General features: G+C 37.9%; 3 protein-coding genes across 5 annotated transcripts; all 3 read right to left on the reverse strand.

Annotated features, from left to right (window-relative positions):
* Window positions 1-958: 958 nt before the first annotated feature.
* On the reverse strand, window positions 959-10090 carry pkz (protein kinase containing Z-DNA binding domains). The gene is made up of 11 exons (XM_083695484.1): window positions 10028-10090; window positions 6416-6885; window positions 6258-6299; window positions 5934-6053; window positions 3657-3773; window positions 3365-3511; window positions 2865-3045; window positions 2412-2549; window positions 1947-2048; window positions 1600-1665; window positions 959-1449 (listed from the first exon to the last, which is right to left on the reverse strand). Exons 2-11 carry the CDS (start codon window positions 6880-6882, stop codon window positions 1333-1335), a joined length of 1497 nt encoding a protein of 498 aa, XP_083551610.1. The 5' UTR covers window positions 6883-6885; window positions 10028-10090; the 3' UTR covers window positions 959-1332.
* A 248-nt stretch (window positions 10091-10338) lies between these two features.
* Window positions 10339-16304, reverse strand: eif2ak2 (eukaryotic translation initiation factor 2-alpha kinase 2). 2 transcript variants are annotated; one of them, XM_083695949.1, is made up of 20 exons: window positions 16202-16304; window positions 15516-15644; window positions 15240-15336; window positions 14953-15116; window positions 14743-14866; window positions 14570-14637; window positions 14285-14440; window positions 14057-14189; window positions 13689-13747; window positions 13496-13592; window positions 13269-13306; window positions 13145-13187; window positions 12972-13054; window positions 12708-12827; window positions 12337-12465; window positions 11838-12036; window positions 11570-11713; window positions 11240-11341; window positions 10950-11012; window positions 10339-10848 (listed from the first exon to the last, which is right to left on the reverse strand). In XM_083695949.1, the coding sequence occupies exons 2-20, from the start codon at window positions 15620-15622 to the stop codon at window positions 10732-10734; spliced, it is 2043 nt and encodes a 680-aa protein (XP_083552075.1). In that variant the 5' UTR covers window positions 15623-15644; window positions 16202-16304; the 3' UTR covers window positions 10339-10731. The 2 variants fall into 2 exon arrangements, 1 of the variants encoding a protein (XP_083552075.1); XR_014554922.1 differs by lacking the exon at window positions 10339-10848 and having other exon boundaries at window positions 11240-11339.
* A 1811-nt stretch (window positions 16305-18115) lies between these two features.
* Window positions 18116-21185, reverse strand: gpatch11 (G patch domain containing 11). Of its 2 annotated transcripts, none has more exons than XM_083695520.1 (8): window positions 21046-21185; window positions 19874-20100; window positions 19743-19784; window positions 19506-19626; window positions 19284-19374; window positions 19005-19157; window positions 18703-18784; window positions 18116-18596 (listed from the first exon to the last, which is right to left on the reverse strand). In XM_083695520.1, the coding sequence occupies exons 1-8, from the start codon at window positions 21093-21095 to the stop codon at window positions 18538-18540; spliced, it is 825 nt and encodes a 274-aa protein (XP_083551646.1). In that variant the 5' UTR covers window positions 21096-21185; the 3' UTR covers window positions 18116-18537. The 2 variants fall into 2 exon arrangements, with proteins under 2 accessions (XP_083551646.1, XP_083551647.1); XM_083695521.1 differs by having other exon boundaries at window positions 19874-20095; window positions 21046-21172.
* Window positions 21186-22978: the final 1793 nt, after the last annotated feature.

Here is a 22978-nt window from a genome sequence, read left to right on the forward strand (position 1 = left end):
ATCCCTTTCCCTCTCACAAGATGAGTGGGCCTACAGTATTTCTCCATTTCCAATCTGAGCATTATGACAACCTCATCTGCAGACCAACAGCTCCCCCTAGCCATGAAACAACACAACCGTCCTACAGGGGTGAGTTTCCAGAAAGCGTCAAAGCATCGGCACTACTTAATTTCTCCCGACAACCCAGTAGCAGAGGCACGAAAGTAACAATTATAAAATCAGTGTTTGCATCTTCTATGGGTGAACAAACTAAATTTGTTTAGGTAAGAACTTGGTCTAGGAGAGGTGTGGGCTTGGATCGTCAAAGGAAATAAACTACTGAAGTACTACTTTAAGCTTTCGGGAAACTCACCGCTGTAATTCCACTGGTTACCATGTACAGCAACATATTGTTGCAGTATATAATAGTAAATTTTTTCTGACAGTAATAATATCCCTTGATAAAGCAATCAATGCCATATGAATATATGCTAAACAATGTGACATTATCTGCCATATGAAATTAGTTTGTAGAAAAATAATGTAGAAAACTGCCGTCTCGTAGTCTTCTAAAGTGTAGGTTACACAGTGGTTATAGGCTGAGAGTGCCCCCATGTGTTGGTATTTATCTTTTGTAGACCTCAATAATGTTAGTTTTTAAAGGCCCAGGTTTTAAATAACATTAGTAATTTTTACGTTTTTTAGCTGATAACATCCTGGTGCTGCACAATGTTTTTTTGTTTTTTGTTTTTGTTTTTACATTTTGTAAAAAAAATTGCTCCTAGCTATATCTGGCGTTACTTTCCCATATAGCTCCGTGAATGATTGACATCATCACTCGGCGCTTCCGTTCTTTGTATTGAGTATTTCTTTGAAGAAAAGCCAGGAAACATAACTGGATCTTATGAGTCTTTAAACACACACATGCACACGCACCTGCACCTGCACACGCACACACAGACACCAATAAAAACTGGAATGAAGTATGATGACATTTATTTACATATGACTCTAAAACATACAGTATCATTACACACCACATTTTCTGTGCGAATCAATTGTACTGTGCATAATTTGAATAATTAAAATACCGTCTTTCTACTTAAAAGCCTTGGGACTCCTCTCATCAGGAAACCACAAACATTTTCTGCAGGACATTCAATCTTGTTCATTCAGAAGTCATGGTTGACTTACACGTGATATTGCATACTAAGAAGCATTACAGTATATACACTGAAAAGATCTCCTTGCTGGTTTACCATTGCATAACATTTGCTTTAGACATGCTCACAATAAAGTGCTCTACCCTGAAAAAGGTACAAAGTGTTCACATAACATACTATCAGCAGTGTTTTACACAGATTTCTGTTGCAATCCAGTTGATTTCCTCTTTGATAGGACTTCTGCAATCTCTTTGGCGTCTGGTCTTTTTGCAGGTGTCTCTGACAACATTGTACTGATGAGTTTATGCTACAACAGAAAACAACCATGTGACACAATAAAGACACTGCATACAGTGTATGCTATATACTGTACTCACTCTTGATTCATATGCAACTTAACAATGTTGAATAGAAACTGGACAGAAAAATTAATGAGACAGCTGTCACAATTCCTCACCTCTATGAAATACATGCACTTGCCAAAGGCTTCAGGAAAGATCTGTGCCCGCAGGTCCTTGAACACCTTTGGTATTAGATACAACATTTCAATGTATGCTACTTCTTGTGGACTGCTTAGATGCAGAAGTCACACAATGAAAGTATGCTTAAGATGATGGAAACTTTGCTTTTCAGGACCAGGACCAGTTTGTGTGCATGTGCATGCATGTGTGTCCCTGTGTGTATCCCATAGTGTCCATGTGTATATGGGACACACAGATATATAGATGTAAGAAATAAAGCTTGGCTTGAAGCCCTAATTTGATGCAGATGTTGGATGTAAAAGATGTTGGATGGTGTGCTCACCTTATACTTCTCCATGACAGTGGACATTTTCCACAGAAGTTCAAAACAAATCAATCCAAGTGAAAAAATGTCTGTTTTCTCATCATAACTTCTCATTGTCTCCTATAAAAAGAAATAAATCTATGGTGGTTTTGTACATTCTATGGTTTTGAACCTGAGAGGTTGAGAGAGGCTGCCTTATGACCTTACTAGAATATTGACTTAGAAATATCAGTTTGTTCAAATATAAGAGCATTGTGATAAAGAGGACATATCTACTTTAAAACTATACATTTTGACTTGATTGACTTTTTGCATGTTATAAGCATTCACATCCAATTCCACAAGTCAAACACCAAATGACTATCCCATAATGTCAACCAATGAGTTATAACTGTTTAGAATTTATAAAATAGCTATTAGATCAATGCACTACTTCTAAATCCTTAATATTACCCTTGACTTTATGGCAAATAAATCAATTACCTGCTCAGGGCTCATGTATGATGGTGTCCCTCTTTTAACAGTTCTGTCCATAGATCCTCCACTCAGACTAGTGATTGTAGTTACAAGTCCAAAATCTCCAATCTTAACGCTACCACTTCTAAATAATATATTTTCTGGCTAAAAAAATAAAAAGGTTATATTTCAATAAACTGGTAAATATAGACTGGTGTCATACCGTCATGCTTGTAAGTTATAGTAAATACCAACGCCTGGTTATGGATTGGTTAAAACATGAGACCTGGTTTGAATATGATCCCTAAACATATCAAAGCATATGAACCATTTTAGTAGAATACATAACAAACGTATGAAGGAGAAGTTAATTGTGGGATAACCAATCATCAACCAACTTGAAAACAGATAAGACTTCTTACAATAAAAACATATGATCACAATATCTTTACGATAACAAATAGTTCCAACAATACATACCTTCAGGTCTCTGTGAATAAACCCTTTAGAGTGGATGTGTTCCACTCCATTCACTATTTGCTGAAATATCTTAAGTGGCTCCTCCTTGGAGGTTCCAGCATTCTTGTCAATCCAGTCCTTCAGTGTCCCTCCATCACAGAACTCCATTTTAATGAAGAGACAAGGCGATAAGCCCCTGTCACTGACAAAACACAAACAAATACAAGAAATGCTCTCAGAAATAATTGTCCGGAAAGTGCTCATGATAATTACCATTGCCAGTAGTAATTTGGATACAAAATTATTGATTACATTATGATGAAAGCTTTCTTAATCATGTAATCTCCTTTTGAATTTGCAATTAGCATATTTTATGAGATGATACAGTCACTTTTCTCTGGAATATGTAGAATTTTACATTTTACAGTATTGTGTATATGACAGGCCTTGATTTGAACCACCTTATTTGTCCCTGTGCTTGCTCTACTGCGGATATGACTAATGAAAATGACATGCTTTACCTTAAGCTGATACTTGTCTCTGAATGGGTTGCTTGGTCTTGGCTGACAGTTTCTGATCGGTCAAATTGCTTTGCTTTACTTCTAGCTCCATTAGGTGGCGTGTATGAGTTGACCGAGTGTTCTGAGGTTTCAGATTCCACTGTTGACCTATTTATTGAATAAAAGAACATGCAGAATTGGCAGTTTTCACCCAAAATGACTTGAGTTTTCATCTTATTTAAAATGAAAATATTGTTACAGTACAAAGAGACCTCAATTGAACAAAATACATAAGGTTAAGAGCTTATCTTACGCTGTGCTGCAAGATTCAAGATCGACCCACTGAGTGTCTTCAATCCAAACCGTATAGTAACGGACAATGTTAGGATGGCTTAACTCAGCCAGCGCTTTCACCTCTTTATCTGCCTTTCTGCAAGTGAAACAACATCAGCACACCAACACAGAAAGAACATCTGATTGTTGCTGGATGGTAATAGTATCAGACATTCTCCAGTGAAATTAAAGATAGAGCCAAACCCTGGTACACTCCTGAGCTCTCTGAATTAATCAAGGAAAGAAACCAAGCCAGATCTACTGATTTAGCTACTGATTGGCTATCCTTCAGATAGCTCAGAAATAGATGTACTGCCATGATAAATCAAGTTACCATTTAAACATTATCTCTGATTCTAATTCTAACATAATTACGTATAAAACGTGACACCTTTAACCAACATATAATCTCTGCAGGCTACCTATTTGAAATAAACAATGGTTTAAATATCCATGATCAGACTGATCACCTGGCTACAGTAGGTATCCTGTTCAGACTGAGAGTCTGGTAGCTGCCCCCCTGGCTAACAATGTCCCTATATTCTCCAATCCGTTGTGTTTCTACCAAGGTTTGATGAGTTTGATGAGTTGTGTAAGATTTCTGTTATGTCTATTTCGGCTGACATGCTTGATGCGTATATCCTGCAGTTCTCTGCTCTATTAATAGTTCAACCTCTGGCTCATATGTTTAACATGACAATTCTCTCTGGTACCATTCCCAAAGTGTGGAAGGCAGCCAATGTACTCCCTCTTCACAAAAAAGCCTCGATATATGGCAGTAATTATTCAAATTGCTGGGATCACAGAGATTTTAATAATTACTGCCCTATATCGAGGCTTTCTTGTTTAGATAAAATATTGGAGTTGCAATTATAAATTGCATTTTAAATGCGCACCAGTCAAGTTTTAGGACTGGACATAGCACCATCAATGCTGCTCCACTAGTTATAAATGACATTGTGATCTCTCTGGATAAGAAACAGCATTGTGCAGCCCTATTGACCTCTCTAAGCTTTTCAATACTGATCACTCCCTTCCTATTACAGATGTTATCTGCCATTGGTATTGACCAATGTATTTCAGTTGATGGAGTTCAGTCTAGTTTTCTAAATATTAATAAAGGTATTCCGCAAGGTTCGATTCTAGGTCCACTGTTTATGCTGATGATACTGTTCTCTACTCCTATGCTCGCTCAGCTGAGCAGGCCATTCTTAACCTTGTGCTGAATGAGAACAAAACAACGTTTTTTTGTACCATGCAAGAAGCCCACATTAAAAACGTCCCTCACAAGTACATGGGCATTTGGATTGATGATAAACAGTCCTTTAAAACACATGTTGAATGTTGTTTTTGTATAGAAATAAGTCCTGCTTCACCTTCGAGAACAGGAAGAAGATTGTCCAGGCTCCTCCCTATCCAAGACTGTAGTGACGCAATTTACATGCAGCCTCAGTTCTTAAACCACTAGAGTCAGTTTATCACTCTGCGGTTCATTTCTAGGGATAGTTTCGCATTGTCTTTTGTATCAGTGTGTGGGTTGGGATTCTTTGACTTTGAGAAGGGCTTATCATTGAATTGTATTTGTATAGGAAGCAGTTCTTTTAAAACTCCCATTTTACCTCACATCATTGCTTTTATGGCAACCTAGTGGTGATCAGACATGCTCTCAAAGCTTTCTACTTTTTAATGTCCCACGGGCATCCACAGAATTGGGAAAAACTGCTTTTAGCTTCTGTGCTTATCAGACATGGAATGGTCTTCAGGGTAGACTGAGGTTGGAGCACTTGGTTCCTTACACTTGTTTTAATTCCTTGCCTAGGGATCAGCTCAAGAGACATGCTCTTGTTTTGATTCATTAATGTGTGTATTTTTAAGGTGTTGTTTTGTAATCATACTGTATTTGTATTGTAAACAGGGCACACCTGCAAAAGAGTCCTCTTATGTGCCTGGATAAATAAAGGTTCAATAAGAAATATGGTGTTATCTTTGGAGCATATAACACTTTTGCCTTGTTAACCTCAAGTTTAAGGGGTTTAAGTTTAACCTAGGGCTTAAAACCTATGAAGGTCAAGGTCAAGTGTGAGAGCTAGCTCTGAATACTGGAACCATAACCTTTTGTATTGTAGTTGTTATGCTTTTGTAACACCTATACAAATGTGTCACATCAGTGACAAGGTGACAGTTGCCTACCATATTCATAATAAGCTTAAGAAATAACATTTAAGATCAATCAAAGGTATAGCAAGTATTCTTTTACCCGGTATTCTTCACAATCTTCACTGCATAGTATTTGCCATCCAGTTTGAGTTTTGCTTTGGTAACGCATCCAAAGCCACCTGCACCTAGCACACTGCTTGATTCAAAGTCTTTGGCGAATCTGAAATAATGAAAGGCTAATTCAGATGTTGGGTCTAAAAATCGTGATAAGAAAGTGGGTTAGTGGTAAACATATGACTATTAATTCAAATGCTTTATTCTCCCTGTCTCAGTGGTTAACATTTAATTCAACAGTATCCTGTAGTAAATGTATAGCTAATTACGCTATGATGACAGTCTGATGGAAATCCAGAGCAGTCTATACCTGGAGTTGGCAGTCAGTCTGATGGAAAGATGTTGATCATCACTGCCAAAGAAAAATATTACCAAAAAAAAAAGCTTTGAAATAATAGTCTGAAATAATCACTTGTTTGCTCATAATTCCCAAATCACAATGCCTCCCATGTATCAATATAACTTTACCTTTTGTATGTAATAAACTCTTCACATTTTGCTTCATCACTCATAATCCATAACTTCCCTGAGTTTTCCACTTTTCCCATATTTTTCATGTCATATAGATGCTTCTTGACCACCTTTTGTGATTGGCACAGTTCTTTGCCAATTTGAGAGACTCTCATCCCTTTGCTATCTGTTCTCAGCACCTTTCTAAATTCCTCCTCTGGGATGCATGGTTGAGCAGACTCTGAACCACTAATCTTGGCTCCTTGTGGTTTCTCAAGAGACCAAAGGGGTGGTTGTCCCGGTATTGTATAGACACGCCCAGCCTCCTTTAATCTGTACAAGATACCATTCACATCCTTGGCAGTTACCAGTCCAATTCCCTTAGAAATTTGGAGGGCATTAGCTCCCTCCTTCTTCGCCTTTAGGAAGTCACATATTTTTTCTGCAACGTCCATCTTATTTTCCTGCTGGTTATTACAAGACATTACCTATGGAGGAGTAAGGATGAAAACATAGATTAAAGATCAAGATCAAGATCAAAAGACTAGACACAGATGAGTTTTGTTAACTGTTGACAAACCGATGAGGAACATGTATAACAGACTGAAATGCCAACTATAAGTGGGACTAATAGATCTGCCTTACCATCATAACATCAAGCGCGTAAAAAGTTACGCTGCTACGGTGACACGATAATCACACCGGCTGCGCGTGCCGAACGTTTAGATGCCCACATCAGACGTGATTAAGACACGCAGGAGAAAAGACAAAACCAACTCTGTAGGCGGGTCATGTGATAACTTTGCGCCGTTTCCTCCCTCCTGGTATTTTTCAAAACTGCTGTTTTAATACTAATTTACTGTCGGTATGCAAGCTGAACAATTTAGCATAATATCATTTCAGCATAATTATCTACCAAAGGAAAGCCAATATGTGAATACAACATTTTCCTTTTCCCTGGTTTGCGTGCACAGCCACCACATGACAGCTAGTTAGAAAGGTTATTTTCTCCTGGGGGAACTGTACTGCAATATGTAATTTACCTGAAATTCCCACGGCCGTGGCAATCTCCCTCCATGCTCTCCTTTCTAACCGGATTCTTATAATATAGAGAAGCCTGATTGTACAGGAAAATATGTTTTTTCTACCTCTATGATTAAAGATCCTCGGCTAACCACGTTGGTTTATTGTTTACAGGAAGTATGGCTATGTTCCAAAATGCGTTCTTGCGCTCTACCAAGAGTGTGTACCAAGTACGGATATGCGCACGTTCCAAACTCAGGTCTGTTAAATGTCAAGAACATACTGAGTTCTCCTGGCGTACTTGGGAGGTCTGAATAACGTAGCACTTTCCGTTCCCGGTGATCATTTTGATTTCCATAAGCGGTAGAAGAGAGATTTTTTTCTTCATATAAACTATGGCGTGTGTACAAATTCAAGTGATAAACATTTTTAATTAGGTCGTTGAATGTAATTGTTCGAAATCATTTGTATGAACAATTTCAGAAATTAAGTGTTATGTTACGCTATGTTTTTAAGAAAAATAAATATCGACTAAATTAAGCTAGCTAGCTATATAGCAAACGGTTAAAGTACGAGCCAACAGTATCAGTACGTGGAGTTAACAGACCGTTAACGTTGGATGTAGCTAGCTACGTTTAACTATCATGGAACTACAGAAGCTACATTAGCTAGCTAGTTGTTCCAGGAAGACGGGACATCATCAACATCACTGCTATCCTCACCACCAAGCAGCAGTTGAAAAGTTGCTTTCTTGCCAGGGTCCCGACAACATTACCAGTCGAGCGATCTAACTGAACCTAGCTACTATCAGCGGCATTGGAGGACGTGTATTATGTCATCATTGGAATTTTGTATGTATTTATTATTTTGATACAACATACATGACTTGCAGAAGAGCATCAAGGAGACCAGCACTGGTGAGCCTAACCATTAACCGTCACACCTGAACGAACGGGTTACCTTAATGGGCTTCCCCGTCCGGGGCTAGTGTGGGAAGGGGCTTCTCCACAGGAAACCACGATGGCAAATGTTTCTCTCCAGTGGATGGCTATACTATAGCGAACTAGATTTCTTGCTTATTTTCTAGCTATATCATGTATAATTACATTTTTGTTCATTTAACAGTAGGTGGACTTACGGTGTATAAAGCCTAGACATTACATCGCACGACATTGGCGCACGCCAAGTCTTTCTTGGCATTTAGTTGGTATAATGCAGTGGTTCTCAAACCTTTTCTGTCAGGCCCCCCTTTGGAGGAAATATTTTTTGGGGTTCCCCCCTCGCCCCAACAAAAGAGTCATGAAATGGGTCTCATGAAATTTATTTAAATCTTGAGACTATTTTTCAAAAACAAAGAAAAATACAATACAATCACCTGGTATGATGCCATCTGGGCCTTGCTGTTCACCGATAGCTTTTACCATGCTATTTTCCTGCTTACGGTATTCTTCAAGTTTTCTTTTGAAGAAGTCGAGTGGCTTCTTGACGTGACTGGGGTGTAATGTCTCTGTGTCTTTTTAATTTGTTTGGTTTCATACTGTCGGCTGCGAGAGCTTTCAGACATAAGACACACAGGGGTCTCTCCTCACCTCCCACCACAGTCGATGTGAAGCCAAGAGCAAGATAAGCTTCTTCATATTTTCTTGCCTTGGTTTTTTGAATAACGGTGCCCTCACACCTGTTTGCGTCATTATCAGTTATTTTTCTTTTCACCCCTGTCAAATACTTCTCAATTTTTCCACTCAGAAAGCGCCACACAGTTTGCCGGCTAGTTTGACAGCTCTTTAAAGAGCCCGCCTCGCAACAGTAACTAAGGGAGGCGGAAATAAAAATGGCGTCCGGTTCCACAAAACAATAGTTCCGCATTCCGCCCCCGTCATGCCTCGGCGCCCCGAGATAAGATACGGTGTATAAAGCCTAGACATTACATCGCACGTCGTTGGCGCACGCCAAGTCTTTTCTTGGCATTTAGTTGGTATAATGGAATGATGTATAATGATTAATAACACCATGAAATATGAAGGGAAAAACGAGTATAGTTTTATGTCACACGAGTTTTGCTAAATATGTGAAGGCACCAAGCCAATACAAGGATGTAACAAGCGTTTGAAATATACTGTGCTCTTTTCTATCACACGATATGCTTCCCCACTACATTTCAATGCAATAACAGAAAAAATGGCAAGTTAAATATAAATGTATTTGGAACAGCACTCACACGTTTTCCATCCACAAAACTGTCATTGGCCCCCTAATTTATGGAATGACCCAAATGATCACCTGCGGCTGTATACTACCATGTAACATATAGCATTGAACAACAGTTTGGCAACACACTTGCCAATGTCGCATTCAATTTATGTCTGTACACCCCAAACGCATGTTGTATGCACCTCGAAACGTTTGATATCTGTTATTGGCACAATTTAATATATTGTAGAACTTTTGTTCAATGACAACCTCTGAGAGGATCTTCTACTTCAACTTCTGTAATTGCATTCATCTCGGTTGAATAGCTAAAATTGTAGACTTGTGAAACATGTAATCGTCATTTTTCCTGTCAGTTTCCTAAAATAATAGCAGTAATGGAAGAAGCCATCAACTTACCGTAGATGTGATGATGTGTGAGATACAATGACTTAGCGTTTCATTTCAATATTTCTCAGTTTCCTTTTCGATTCATCCGAACTCTAACCCGACACACCCACATTGAGTGTGTCGGTTGACACGTGACATGATACTGACAAGAAATCATTAACGTAAAGCCATGGATACATACAGTACATTTCAAGACATGTTGATTAAGATCAAATAGAAAGTTTGAAATATAGTCCATCCACGCACGCATAGAAACATGACAGTAGGGATGGTTGGCATTTGAACGGCCACTCAAAAGAACGGACACATACCCATTTATCGATCATGAAGTATATTTTACTGTTAGCAGCAAAATAAGTTGTATGACAAGCATTGCTATAAAATATACCTATAGTAATAATCTAGGTAGAGAACAGACAATACAAGGGCAACACATTTAAGATTTACAGTAATTTCATTGCAATAAGATCAATGTGCGATGCAAGAACATAATACAAAAGTGAATTAGAGCATGATTCACATACATAAACCCCAAACATCTGATTTGAAACACATAATGACAGTGAAAAAGAAATCTAAGGAAACCCCATCCTAGAAAATCTCTTTACAGTATCAACAATCTGGAATCATTGTATCTCATGACTGTGACCATCATCACACAGTATGCCCTACATTTGACAATAATATGCTTGTCGGTTTGTGAACAGTGTTATTTACAGTCCTGTCAACAAGTCTTGATCCATATGCAGTGTATCCAGCTCTGTCCTCAGCTCCTTTGCCTCCGGTCGGTCCCCTGGCTCCACACACAGCATCAACTCAATGAGCTTGTGCTGAAACACAACAACACAAGATGGTTAGGGGTTCCTCCAGTAGTACATAAAAGTGCTTTGTTTTATTATCTGAGGAAACACTGTAAGCTAAATAGCTGTACCTCTAGGACAAACTGCTCACTAAACCGCTGGGGAAACTTCTGATCTCTTAAGTCTTTCCACACCTGTACATGGAATACATATATAGAGCTTTATTTTATTTGACATACAAACATCAATGCACAGCAAAGTGTCAATGTTGATGAGGTGACAATCATTATGAAATAAAATGATGACTACTTATTCACTATTTACTGATTCAGATTACTTGTATTTCATAAAATTAATATCTGAGAGGTTCATATGAGGTGTAAGGGTACATTGAATCAAAAACTGCTTTTGTAAGACTCACCTCTGCTCTTTCCATGCCGGTTGAAAGACTCCAAAGGAGTTCAAAGTAGATCAAACCCAAAGCAAATATATCCACCTTTCTGTCATATGAGCTCTGGTTCCTCTGATAAGACACAATACATGTAGAAACATAAATTCTGTAGATTAAAGTGACATAATGGAACAGAAACAAATAGATTCACCAATTTGATTAATTGTCGTCTGCTGGGTTGGAATTGAAAAAAAATACACAATCCCAACCAGGCAGCAAAATTAGAGAATGGTGCTAAATTAGGTGCTAATAATAATACTGTGAAAAGAAAGAGATTGGTGTTTGTTATGACAACGTTACCTGTTCAGGAGCCATGTAAGAATTGGTTCCTGTGCGTTTGGTTCTCTCAAGGCGACTTTCGTCACTGTCATTATCCTCTGCAGTCACCAGCCCAAAGTCCCCAATCTTCACCTCTCCGTCACTCCCAAACATAATGTTAACAGGCTAATGAAAACAACACATTTTCTTAAAAACACTTTAAATAAAAAAAGCACAGATAAGAACTTAAACAAACTTTGAGGGTAAATTCAATCACTGTGACAGTACAATTTGAAAGCAATTGGCTCACCTTTAGGTCTCTGTGGAGGAGTTTCTTTGAGTGGATGTACTCCACTCCATGAACTATTTGCTTGGTAATGTGCAGGCTCCCCTGCCTTCTTTTGGGATCCCGATGGGCATTCCTCTCATCTATCCACACTTTCAGTGTTCTCTTGTCACACAGCTCCATCTGAATGTAGAGGAACTGGGCAGACGAATCACTGCTCGACCTAACAGCATATTGGTCAGTCAGTTTACAACAAAAAGTTTTGATGGGTCAAATTATTTTAAGTGGGGGCAATAATCAAACTAAATTGTGGTTATAATAAATATAAATTGTGAAAATAAATTGTGGTTATAGCATGTACATTTTCATTGCATTATATAGCACAAACACACCCCACAAGTTTGTTGATAAATCATGTATTTTTAGAGCATTACGTTCTTGTTAGTTGTCTTCTTTTGGGTGTTGCTACCTGCCTCTATTTTGAGAATATATGAGTGACAAAATGAGTAACAGTGAGAATTACTGTGAGGCGCTGTAACTGTCTGAGGTAGAATCACATTTGTACGCTGTGTCCTCAATCCAAGATGTGTAGTAACGCACAATGTTAGGGTGCTGAAGGTCTGCCAAAGCACCAACCTCTCGTCGAGCTTTTCTGATAAAAAAAGAAGAAAAGAAAACAATAATCAAACAAAAACATTATTTAATTGTCTGATCTACTGTTTGATACATGCAGCATCATCTTTGCAGTACCATGAGTAAAGTCAAGTCAGGTTTTTATTTAAAGTTAATTTTTGCAGCCCTTTAAAACACTTCACAGTACATGGTAAATTATTACTTCATTACACAACTTGCATAACGTGTAGCTCTATAGTCAATAAAACATAAGTTACTCACTCTTTACTCCGCACTATCTTCACAGCAAAATACTTTTGCTCAAGTTTTCGTATTGCCTTGTAAACATGGCCAAAGCCTCCTTTGCCAATAGGCATTATTGAGTAAAATTCTGATGAAAATCTAAGGAAAAACAAAGTCATATCCACCAACATTGCCAAACTTTACTACAAGCAATGATCTTTCCTTTGATATTGTATCAGCATTGACAATTGATCTAAATGACATCATCCTTGTTGTCATTGTTAAATGAAAGTGATAACATACCTTGAAACTACAGATGGATTGGATACCCCTTTACTCGAAAACCCTCCTAAATTCTTGTTTTTTAAATCAGGAATGAAACCATCCTTAAAAAAAACAAAAGAAAATGGAATGAAATTCAAGGATATTCTCGTCCAAATACTTCTCAGAGATGAATAAAGCATTATTACCATTACCTCTTTGTTGTTGTTAGGTGCCATTTGGAAATTAGCTGCAAGTCTTAAGACAGAAATGTATAGATATTAACATAATTTGTATGTTTAATGTAAAATGTCAATTGCAAGAACCTTGAGTACTTACTTCCTTTTAGGCTTCACATCCCCAGGACTGTACTCGGGCTTATAGAAACAACAAAACGTACAACTGCCGTTTTGGTCCATGTATGTATTTTGGAAGAATATCTCATATCATTTAAACGTTTTCATGTTAAAAAACATGTAATCAATCTGCTACTAATTCAGAGTTCATGTAACACAACTGCTGTTACAAAGATTATAATAAGATTACAAAGATATTATAATAATTACCTTAGGGAAGCACACATTAGATGAATCAGTGAATATAACAGAGTCACTTGTACTTGCGACATTGTTACTTTGTGACACTGTTGCATCATGTGACACGCTGAGAGAGAGTTAAGAGACAGGAAGGAAATCAGTTCAGAACTTTCAAAGTTTTCACCCTGACTCTGTACTATTCCTGTGCTGCATCATGCCCTACCATGAACTTGAGGGTAGGGAGAAGGCACCATCTTCAGAAACCGTTGACCTGCAAGACACCTGCAAACCACATTATATGCTTAGAGTTTAGGTGGAAAATAAACATGATTTTTCTTGTACAATGAATGTGTGAATTAATGTACTAAAACTATGTATACAGTACATTGTGAAACTGAAACAATATTTTTAACTGGACTTCAAAATGAACATGCTTTGTGCCGCAAAAAATAAGTTGTACTTTTAAGTTATTCCGGAAACCTTTTATAAGCATGTATGAATGTTTATAATGATAGAAGTCTTATAAGGAATTATGGACATATCATATCATATGCTTGCTAGAAAAGACTGGGGGGAGATAATAGTTAATACCTGACTGTTCCAGTCTGACTGTTCTTGAAGAGCAGACCAGGCCAGCTGGGCTGCAATCTGCTTGGCCTCCTTCATCGTCTTACCCTGACCTCCTGGGTATTCTCTATTGCCAATAATTACTTTATACAGAAATCTGTGGACATAATTACCATGTTGTTGCTAAGTTACATTACAATATGGATCCCCTCTCATTGCTTCTCATCACATACTGTGTAATAACACACTTACTGAGGGTTGTGTGATGGTCCACACTTTTCCACTAATTTGAAGTCATGGAACAGTCTGGTTTTTTGACAGTAATGGTTGAGGATGCCTATAAAGTTTGTCTCTGCAAAGCTGTGTTCTTCTGGTATAGAGTTTGTGTTCAACTGTTCAACTTTCTCACTAAAAGGGAAAAAATATGAAATCACTATTGACTACTGTAAATTCAGACAGCTACTAACTTGGTAATGATTGCACTGCAGATTTCATGATGAAATAAACAACTATCAATTATATATTATTTTGACATACCAGAGGGCTGTGACATTTTGATTCAATTCCTCCTTAGCTGCAGCAACATTGCAGATTTCATCTACAGGCTTGAGAATTACATGATAAAATGACTTGTTTTTGACATGTTCATCTGTTGTATATTGTGTGTGTACCATCATGGATGTAATGAAATATGATGTAGTATCCCTTACCTCTGTAGTTTGACCACTATTAAGCTGTAGATAGACAAGCTTTGCAGCTTCCTCCTTTGCCTCCTTTTTCGTTTTCCCGAAGGCCACTGGGTATGTTATATCACTAACCACATACCTACAGCATCTAACAGAGAATGCAAAAAGAGTTGTTTATGGTAGCCTTTTGTAACTTTACAACAGCAATTAAGTGAGTATCATTTGGAGGCTCACTGGGTAGCATTGTTTGGTCCCATTTGTGTAGACACAGAAGCCTTTATAGACACCATGTTCCTATGACCATATTCATTGAGCCAACACACAAAGTTGGGTTGAGTGAGTCTTGGCTGACCCAGCGATGATGGAGGACGGCTGACAGGTTCACTTGTCAAAATTGTCTGTTGAAACATTATCCAGGTGATCAAATCATATGTATTTGTCCACTACTCTACAATACACTTCACACACTCTGATGTAAGAAAACAATACCCATCAAAGAAAGAAGGATCAGTCTTGATTACCAAAGCGTTTTTTGCAGCATTTTGTTTGGCTTCCTTTTTGTTCCTGCCAATCCCATTGGGGTATGCCTGACCATCCACCACAGCTCTGAGGGTGAAGCTGGAAATAAAATGGTAAACACAGAAGACTTGACAGATCACATGTGGGTCTTAATTCCTAAACAGAATACAGTCCATACACAACGTTATGTTCACGTAATGTTATGTTCAAGTACCGCGCACACACACACACACACACACACACTATCGCCTCAGTTATATCTTACGTTTATATCTTACGTTTTAATATGATCCGGACCATCTGTACAAACTTCCTCGAACTTAACATCTGAACGTGAACTTTGTGCATACTCGTATAGTTGGGCAATGTAATTGACAGACTCCATTAGAAATAAATAATGAGAAAATCTGTGGATTAAATCAGGGAATTAAAATGTTATTGCATCGATAGGTTTTTACACTATTGTACGCATGCATATTTAGGGTGTGTTATGGAAATCCTTCAGTGAACAACAATAAACGATGTTTGGTCTCAGTTGAGAGTTTTAATGCATATAGAAAGTATTATACAACGTTGGTCAGCTGGATCAGCATTCCTTCACCAACAGTGTGGATTCAGATACTGATGCTGTGAATGAGGAGAAGACCATCCTTAACTCCAATGCTCATACGTCATAGGTCTAGGGGTAAACATATCTTGCACCTATTTGCTAATAAAGAAGCTGGGAAAGAAGCGTAGGCGTTGTGAGCCACTATCTCTAACCTAGGAGTGTTCCAAGGTCACATAACATCTTTGATGCAAGGAAAAGGAGCAGTCGGTTTTGGTTCTTCCTCAGTCACATAATTAAAAATAACAAAGTACATTGGGTCACAGAAAGGTCAATACATTTCAGTATAAAACTAAAACAAAACAGTACAAATATATTTTTTGCCATTACAGGTGAGGGAGCAGCTTGAATACTTACGATTTGGTCAAGTCATAACCGAAGTACCTACTTTCGTTTTCCGTTACCACATGTTAATAGGTTTCAATTTCCCCAACTAGATTGTGACAGTGTTGCCAACTCCTCAGTAAGGAAAGTAGCTATTGGCTGTCCTAAAAGTCGCTAAATGACGTCATCGCCTAATTTGCATAATATCTAATTTGCATGTAATTGTAATGGACGCTGTTTTTTTAATGGACGCAATTTTTTTACTCATTAATGGCAGCTTGCTTTGGGTAGAACTGTTATAAGGCTTTGCCTTTTGAATATGTTTTTGAGTTTTCATGTGTTTTTTTATATCACAAAGTTTGGCGTAGAAATCAGCCTTACAATACATGCAGTATGCCCGTGTATCATCTTCAATAAACGGCTTCAACCAGCCTTTGAATTCAGGGTTTGATCCCCACTCCTTTCTGTATTTTTGAGCCCACTGCTCGTTGAGGACAGTAACTGCAGAGCGATACGTGCTTTCACGTCACAGTCTCCAAAACAGCAGAAAAGTCTCCAAAACAGCAGAAAAGTCTCCAATAACACCAGAAAAAGTCGCTAGAATTGTCGCTAGTCGCTTTTGACAAAAAAAGTCGCTAAGAGGATTTGGAAAGTCGCCAGATTTAGCGAGAAAGTCGCCAAATTGGCAACACTGGATTGTGATACATCATCGCTGACGGAATAAACAAGCGTCCCTCCTCCTCCCTTTCTTAAAGGGAAAATCTGGGTTTCAAACAACAACAGAGCAGTCACGCCACCACTTTTTTGATAAACAGCTCAGGGAAGGAGCTGGAGAAATGTAAACAGTCTCAAATTCATTGACGAGAGCTATGGATCCTAGGACTGACCAGAGATCAAAATTAAAGTTTTAAAGGGATGTTCAGCCTATTTTCATGTTTATGTTTCTGTACACTTCAGAATACATTCTGCTTCTGCCATCAGCAGTTACATTATCAATTAAGATGAGTTCGTTATACATGTCATAACATTAACACCGCATCCACCATGTTGCACAGATGAGGGGGTATGCTGTAAATCTTGGGCAGATCCTTTTTTCTCCAAACTTTCCACTTGCAATCACTCTGGTACATGATAAGATGCATCTTATCTATCCACAATACTTTTTTCCAGACCTCTGCAGACGTTTTAGCAAACTGTAAGTGATCACCCTTTTTATTAGTGAGCATTCTTCAGTCCTCCACTGTAGAAGTCTGCCTTGGCCTACCAGCCTGTTTGAAATTGCCTAGGTCACCAGTGCTTTTTTGTGCTTTCTTTTTAATTATGTTCCAAACTGTTGATTTTGGCAAGCCTAAGGTTCAGGCTATGTTTGTGATTTAGATCTTTAGATCTTTCATCCTAATTCCTTGACTTTAATTGACACTGCTTTGGTCCTCATGTTGACAGACAACAATAGCAGACTCCAAAGGCAAATGCAAAGCCTAGAATCAATACTCGAAATTGACAGCTCTTTTGCCTGCACAAATGATGTGATGGGAACACATCTGACTAAACAGAAACACCTGGCAAGCCAATTGTCCCATTAATTTGGAGTACCCTGAAATAGGGATACATAAAAATAGGGATACTATGCATAAAAGTGTTTTATTTTCTGAATGGTGAAACCAATACGTACACAAATACCATCAAATACAAGATAAGAATCTCTACTTTAACCTCACAGTATTTGTTTGATTTCAAATCCAAACCTTTGGAGTGTATAGCCAAAAGAAGAAAAAATGCTACATATTAAAAATGTTACATAATCGGGGCACTGTATTACCAATCTACAGGAGTGGCATGGATGTATGGGGCCTATGATGATTATTGACATGTATACACTCCTGCCTAGAAGTAATGTAATTACCATTCTGCCAGGCTAGATAAGAGAATGTGGTCATAGTAAGGGCACAAGGTTTCAGAATTTTATTTCAGATAAACAACAATTGTGTGGATGTGGATCATAATATTCAGTTGTGTAAAAAAAACTTAATAGATCTCTGACATGTTTATATCATCCATACAAAAACAATGTCCAGATCTGAAAAATAACATTTGAATTAATTGCTTTTCAATTATGGAAGAGGCAGTATTTCTTCAACATAAACATGTATAAAATATTGGTAATAAAGAGAAAATCTTTTATCTTGTCAAAATGATAAATAATACAAGCATGAAACAAAATACTGTGCATAAACCGTTATGGACATATGTTTTCCGTTCTAATTATTACATTACTAATTATAAATGTTTCCATGTTTTCATCATGTCAGCTTGCATGATGGCAATTCCATTGATGATGGCAGTCTTCTCTAATGATTATTCTGCAATGCTCAGTCATCATGGTCGGCTGCTGTATCCCCTGGGCAATTTGAACACAAATCCTCCTCATCTGTAAGACACAAAGGCAATGTATTCAAAGAGTAATAGAGACAATCGCAGCAGGAACAAGTAGTCCATTGAGCAGCATCAATGTTAAAAATGGTTACAATTCTTACCATTGTAAGTGGTTCCACACCATATGCAGTAAAAATGGACGCCTCTTAAATATGATGTCAGAATTTGCAGCTTGTCCAATGACTAGAGATAAAAACAAAACAAGGTAAATTAATCTGTATTATATACATGTTACAATTCTAACTATAAACTCAAGTATCATGTATTAATCTGAATATCAAAGAAATTCTGAATGACACCTGCTTGGCATCACAAATTAAGATGAATCTGTGATTACTGTAGATTCTACTGGTTCATACAGATCTAACTTGTCTTCTCCAACATCTAAATTAAATGTACTAACAGTTAATTTGACTGCCGCCGACGCCTCCTCCTGCTCCTCCTGCTCCTCCTCCTCCTCCTCCTCATCATCATCATTCTCCTCTTTGTTAATATCCTCCTCCTCATCAGCATCCGCTTTAGGCCAATACCAGTCTTCCCTGGGAACAGTGACACCCTATAGTTGAAAAGAGATTTAGTATTGGAAGATATAAAACGTGTATTCTAACGTGTCTTTCCGTTTACATTGGATGATAGATTAAATTACTTCCGTTTTAAGGTCACAGCATGTCTATTCTCTAACCTTCTGACTGTCAAGCTGCTCACAGGCTCGCTCACTCCTCCTAAGGTCTCCATCAGTCTTCCGCTCCTCCCTCTCTGTCCTCACCCTGCCCCTAAAATGAATAACACATAAAATCAAACACAAATAAACGCACAGCATGTATATACAGTGAACGACTACAAATGGGCAAGAAAAAAAAAGTACCTCGCTTTGGGAGATCTATTGTTATATTGCACACTTTACCTAAAATTCTCTAGTAACTGTTTCTCATTCTGTTGTTTGGCCCGAACTTTCAGACGATAATGTTCAAGTTCCTCGTCTGCTTTCCTTTTCTTGACTTCTTCCATTCCAATGCCCCCTCGATCTGAATAATACATACAATATCAGACTGTTAACAACCATGGGAATAACCATTAGAGATAAGGTAATAATAGCATGTTTCTTCAAAGAGATACTTATACAACACACCATCATACCCACCTGTTTTGATATTTAGTGGAATAGGTTCAACTCTTCCTGCACCTGTATAAGGTAATGAAGATGAAAATAAATACCTGTGAAAAATAAAAGACCAGCACATCATATCAACTCCATCACTTGAGAGGACTCACCCGCCTTCCCAAGGCCTTGTCCAGCTTTGTAACCCATTTTCTGTAAAAGTGCAAATCCCTTGTTCTCATTGCTGATGGAGTTATGCAGAACTGCTTCTCGGCTCTCTTGCTCTTGCTCCTTGTAGGTCTTCTGGCGATTCTTAAGGTTCTTCTCCTTGTGTAGTACCTCCTTTCTCATGGCTTCTTTCACCCGCTTCACCATCAATATACCAGGCTTCACGTCTGGTCTGCCAGAGACATGAACAAAGAGTTGCACAATGGTTTATGGAAAACAACAACACAACTGCAATAACCTTAATATAAATCTCACAATTACTGTACTATTTATTATGTGACAAGATTTTTAGGAGGAGGTAGATACAAATGTGGAGTCCTAATGTCATGTTGTTATCACACTGTAGATAAACAGCTACCTAAATGTGGCAGAGGCTGTAAACAATACTCCACTAGTATTAGCCCTGTGTTATTCAAGTATGGTCCATGGGGTGTGCACCAGCACATGATCTGGTCGCACTAAATGTTATTCACGCAATTGAAAAGAGTAGGCTAATTATCTTAGAAATGAACTTGCCATTGCATTCAGAAAGAACTTGCTGTGTGCTAAACATTCCTCTTGTCATTACAATGGTCTTACTATTTACAAATGCATACAGCAACGCAGTACATCGCCTATTCTTTGATAATAAAAAAAAAAAAAAAAAAAAAAAACATTGTTTGGTCATGACATCGCAATCGCATGCGGGAGAAGGCACTTCTAGGCAAAACAATGTTTTGTAAACGCAAGGTCTGCAAGGTCTAGTAAACAGTTGAATGTATAATTTTACGCGTAGCATCATCGTAGGCTATAAGGACGGTTGTTATTGGAACGAAATGATAACGAGAGGGCTGAATAAATGTCAAATAAATATGCGTTATAAAAACATTATGTAGGCTAATGAGAACTCTCAGATAGTTTTGGCTGCTCGCACGCGGTGCGACCAACAAATTATTTTGCTCGCACAGCCAAGTTAAATGGTCGTACTCTAGAGCCCTGCCAGCCAGCTTGGACCAAGTAGCAAAGCGAAATGTGTGACCGGTACTCTGAGGAGGGATAAACGGCATGCGTCATTCATCAGTCAAAAATATGCTGCTGCTCTGCATCTACTACTAGATGAGGTGACTGAAAAGCTCACATTTGACCAAGAAAGGCGTCAGACATATAGTCCTCTTCATCGTCAGACATTCTGCACGCGTACAGCTAAACAGACGACAAATTGCTGCTACAACGGCTGTCAAAGCAGTACGATGGACCCCTTAGTTCTAATGTTTTGGTCCGTTTGCTATCATTTCTCGGTAGTCACCTCTTTCGATCGCGTTAGTTCCTGGCATGAACTGAATAATGTTTCTAAAAGAAAGGTAGTGCTTAGCAAAAAAAAAATGTTTTAATCAAATGCAAATGTTTGATAATGTTAAAAAAAAAAAAAGACTTATCATTAATTTCATATCCCATCAGAGTGATTTCAGTGGGTCTACTCGATTAGTACGTCAGCCGGACGGACCTGGATCACTCAGATTTATTCAAAACAAAAAAGTGTGTTAACTGTAAAATTGTATGATTCATTATTTACTGAAGATTAGGCACTGTGTCTGCTGGTTAAAATATAGTTTTATCTCTGAGTGTTTGTAATAATTGTCATATTTATTATGCCTGAAAGATTGTAATAATTGTTTTGTGTTCATAATAATACCAAATAGTATCTGTGAAATCGAGTGCAAAGACCCCACCCACCCAGGCCAGAAAAAACAGCGTACACATAACGAGTGGACCTGTGTCTCCCCACATACACTCCCCAAATATTTGGATAAAGCGGGACCAGAGTGGTATATACTGGAATAGGGACTCACGCCGGAAGCTTGAAAATCCCGGAAATCTTAAGCCACGCCCCTCTACTGGGGTACGGAAGTCGAGATTCCCCATTGACATTTGTGTTCTCTGAACGATAATAAGCGGGAGGTTATGACAGTAAAACTTCCGGTTTCGGAAAGTGAATAGAAAGTGATATTTTATCATACTTTCATGAAATAAGGAAATATTATGTAACACAAACTATGTAGAATTTTTAAAAATAATTTCTAAAATGTTTTGTTAATTATAATGTACATATGTGCATTGCATCGTGCAATTACCTGTCATTTTATATAGGGCACATATAAGGACTGTACACAAATAATATTCCAAGGTTAAATTTGATTTTTAATAAAACTCTACTCAGCAACACTTCTAGAATATGAACCAATTGAGTTTAAACCATGAGCTGTGTCATACAAATTATTGATGCTTTTTTACTGCTGCCAAGTAGTATTTCTTTTTTAGGTACTGTCTAAGCTCCTGAAATCTTTTCCCATCAATTGGTTTTATTTAGAACAATCAACACATTATGCATACTAGTTGGAAATGTCAACATTTCCATTTAAAAAAGGTCTAGTTAAATGGGAAACAAAAGCAAAGATCTACAAGTCAAGCTATAATGTCTAATTTTTTTAAGAAATACGTCGTATTACATTGCAGATAATAATCATAACATGCTCATCCATTTAAAAATTGATTTAAGAAATTTGATAGTTAAATTGAAGATCTGCAAGGAAAGCTAAAGGTCACTTCATAGTAGTACTCATAAAGTTTTGCTGAGAATAGAAATTAACAAAGAAGTGTAGGTGGTCTAGTTAAAGTCCATGTAAAACCACTTTTGGCTCATGACCAAAGGTCTGCTCCAGCAACAAGTAGGTTCACTTGTTTTCAGCAGTCGATCAGACCAGTCATCATTTTTGTGTTAATGAGCATAATCAATCACCACACCGAAAAGATTGAACTGTTGGGCCACAGTAAAAAGCCATCAACACTTTGTATGACACCGCTAAATAAGTTGAATGTGGGTGCTTTTATTTAGAATACATTTTCCATACACCCGATCGTTCACAAACACAGATGCCACAACATAACGCCGATATATAGATCTGTGTTCTCTGAGCTCGAATAAGCTCCATAGAGCAACATTAAGACTTCCGGTTTCGCTTTTCTCCATTTTCGCGGCTTCAAAATAAATCGCGAGTTAAAACATGAATGGA

Source organism: Argentina silus (genome assembly GCF_951799395.1).
Source record: "Argentina silus genome assembly, chromosome: X".
NCBI classification, from domain to species: domain Eukaryota; kingdom Metazoa; phylum Chordata; class Actinopteri; order Argentiniformes; family Argentinidae; genus Argentina; species Argentina silus.

What these genes read in the sequence shown, in the direction of transcription:
- gpatch11 (XM_083695520.1), bottom strand. Translation starts at nt 21,095, where the DNA reads ATGTCTGACGATGAAGAGGACTATATGTCTGACGCCTTTCTTGGTCAA. An exon ending in ACAAGGCCTTGGGAAGGCGG is followed by an intron (nt 19,785 to 19,873) that starts GTGAGTCCTCTC and finishes TACCTTATACAG; the next exon opens with GTGCAGGAAGAGTTGAACCT. An exon ending in GTGTGGAACCACTTACAATG is followed by an intron (nt 18,597 to 18,702) that starts GTAAGAATTGTA and finishes TGTGTCTTACAG; the next exon opens with ATGAGGAGGATTTGTGTTCA.
- pkz (XM_083695484.1), bottom strand. Translation starts at nt 6,882, where the DNA reads ATGTCTTGTAATAACCAGCAGGAAAATAAGATGGACGTTGCAGAAAAA. An exon ending in GAGTTTATTACATACAAAAG is followed by an intron (nt 6,300 to 6,415) that starts GTAAAGTTATAT and finishes TTTCTTTGGCAG; the next exon opens with TGATGATCAACATCTTTCCA. An exon ending in AGTGCATGTATTTCATAGAG is followed by an intron (nt 1,450 to 1,599) that starts GTGAGGAATTGT and finishes TTTCTGTTGTAG; the next exon opens with CATAAACTCATCAGTACAAT.
- eif2ak2 (XM_083695949.1), bottom strand. Translation starts at nt 15,622, where the DNA reads ATGGAGTCTGTCAATTACATTGCCCAACTATACGAGTATGCACAAAGT. An exon ending in CACCTAACAACAACAAAGAG is followed by an intron (nt 13,055 to 13,144) that starts GTAATGGTAATA and finishes GTTTTTTTTAAG; the next exon opens with GATGGTTTCATTCCTGATTT. An exon ending in AATCCATCTGTAGTTTCAAG is followed by an intron (nt 12,828 to 12,971) that starts GTATGTTATCAC and finishes GTTTTTCCTTAG; the next exon opens with ATTTTCATCAGAATTTTACT.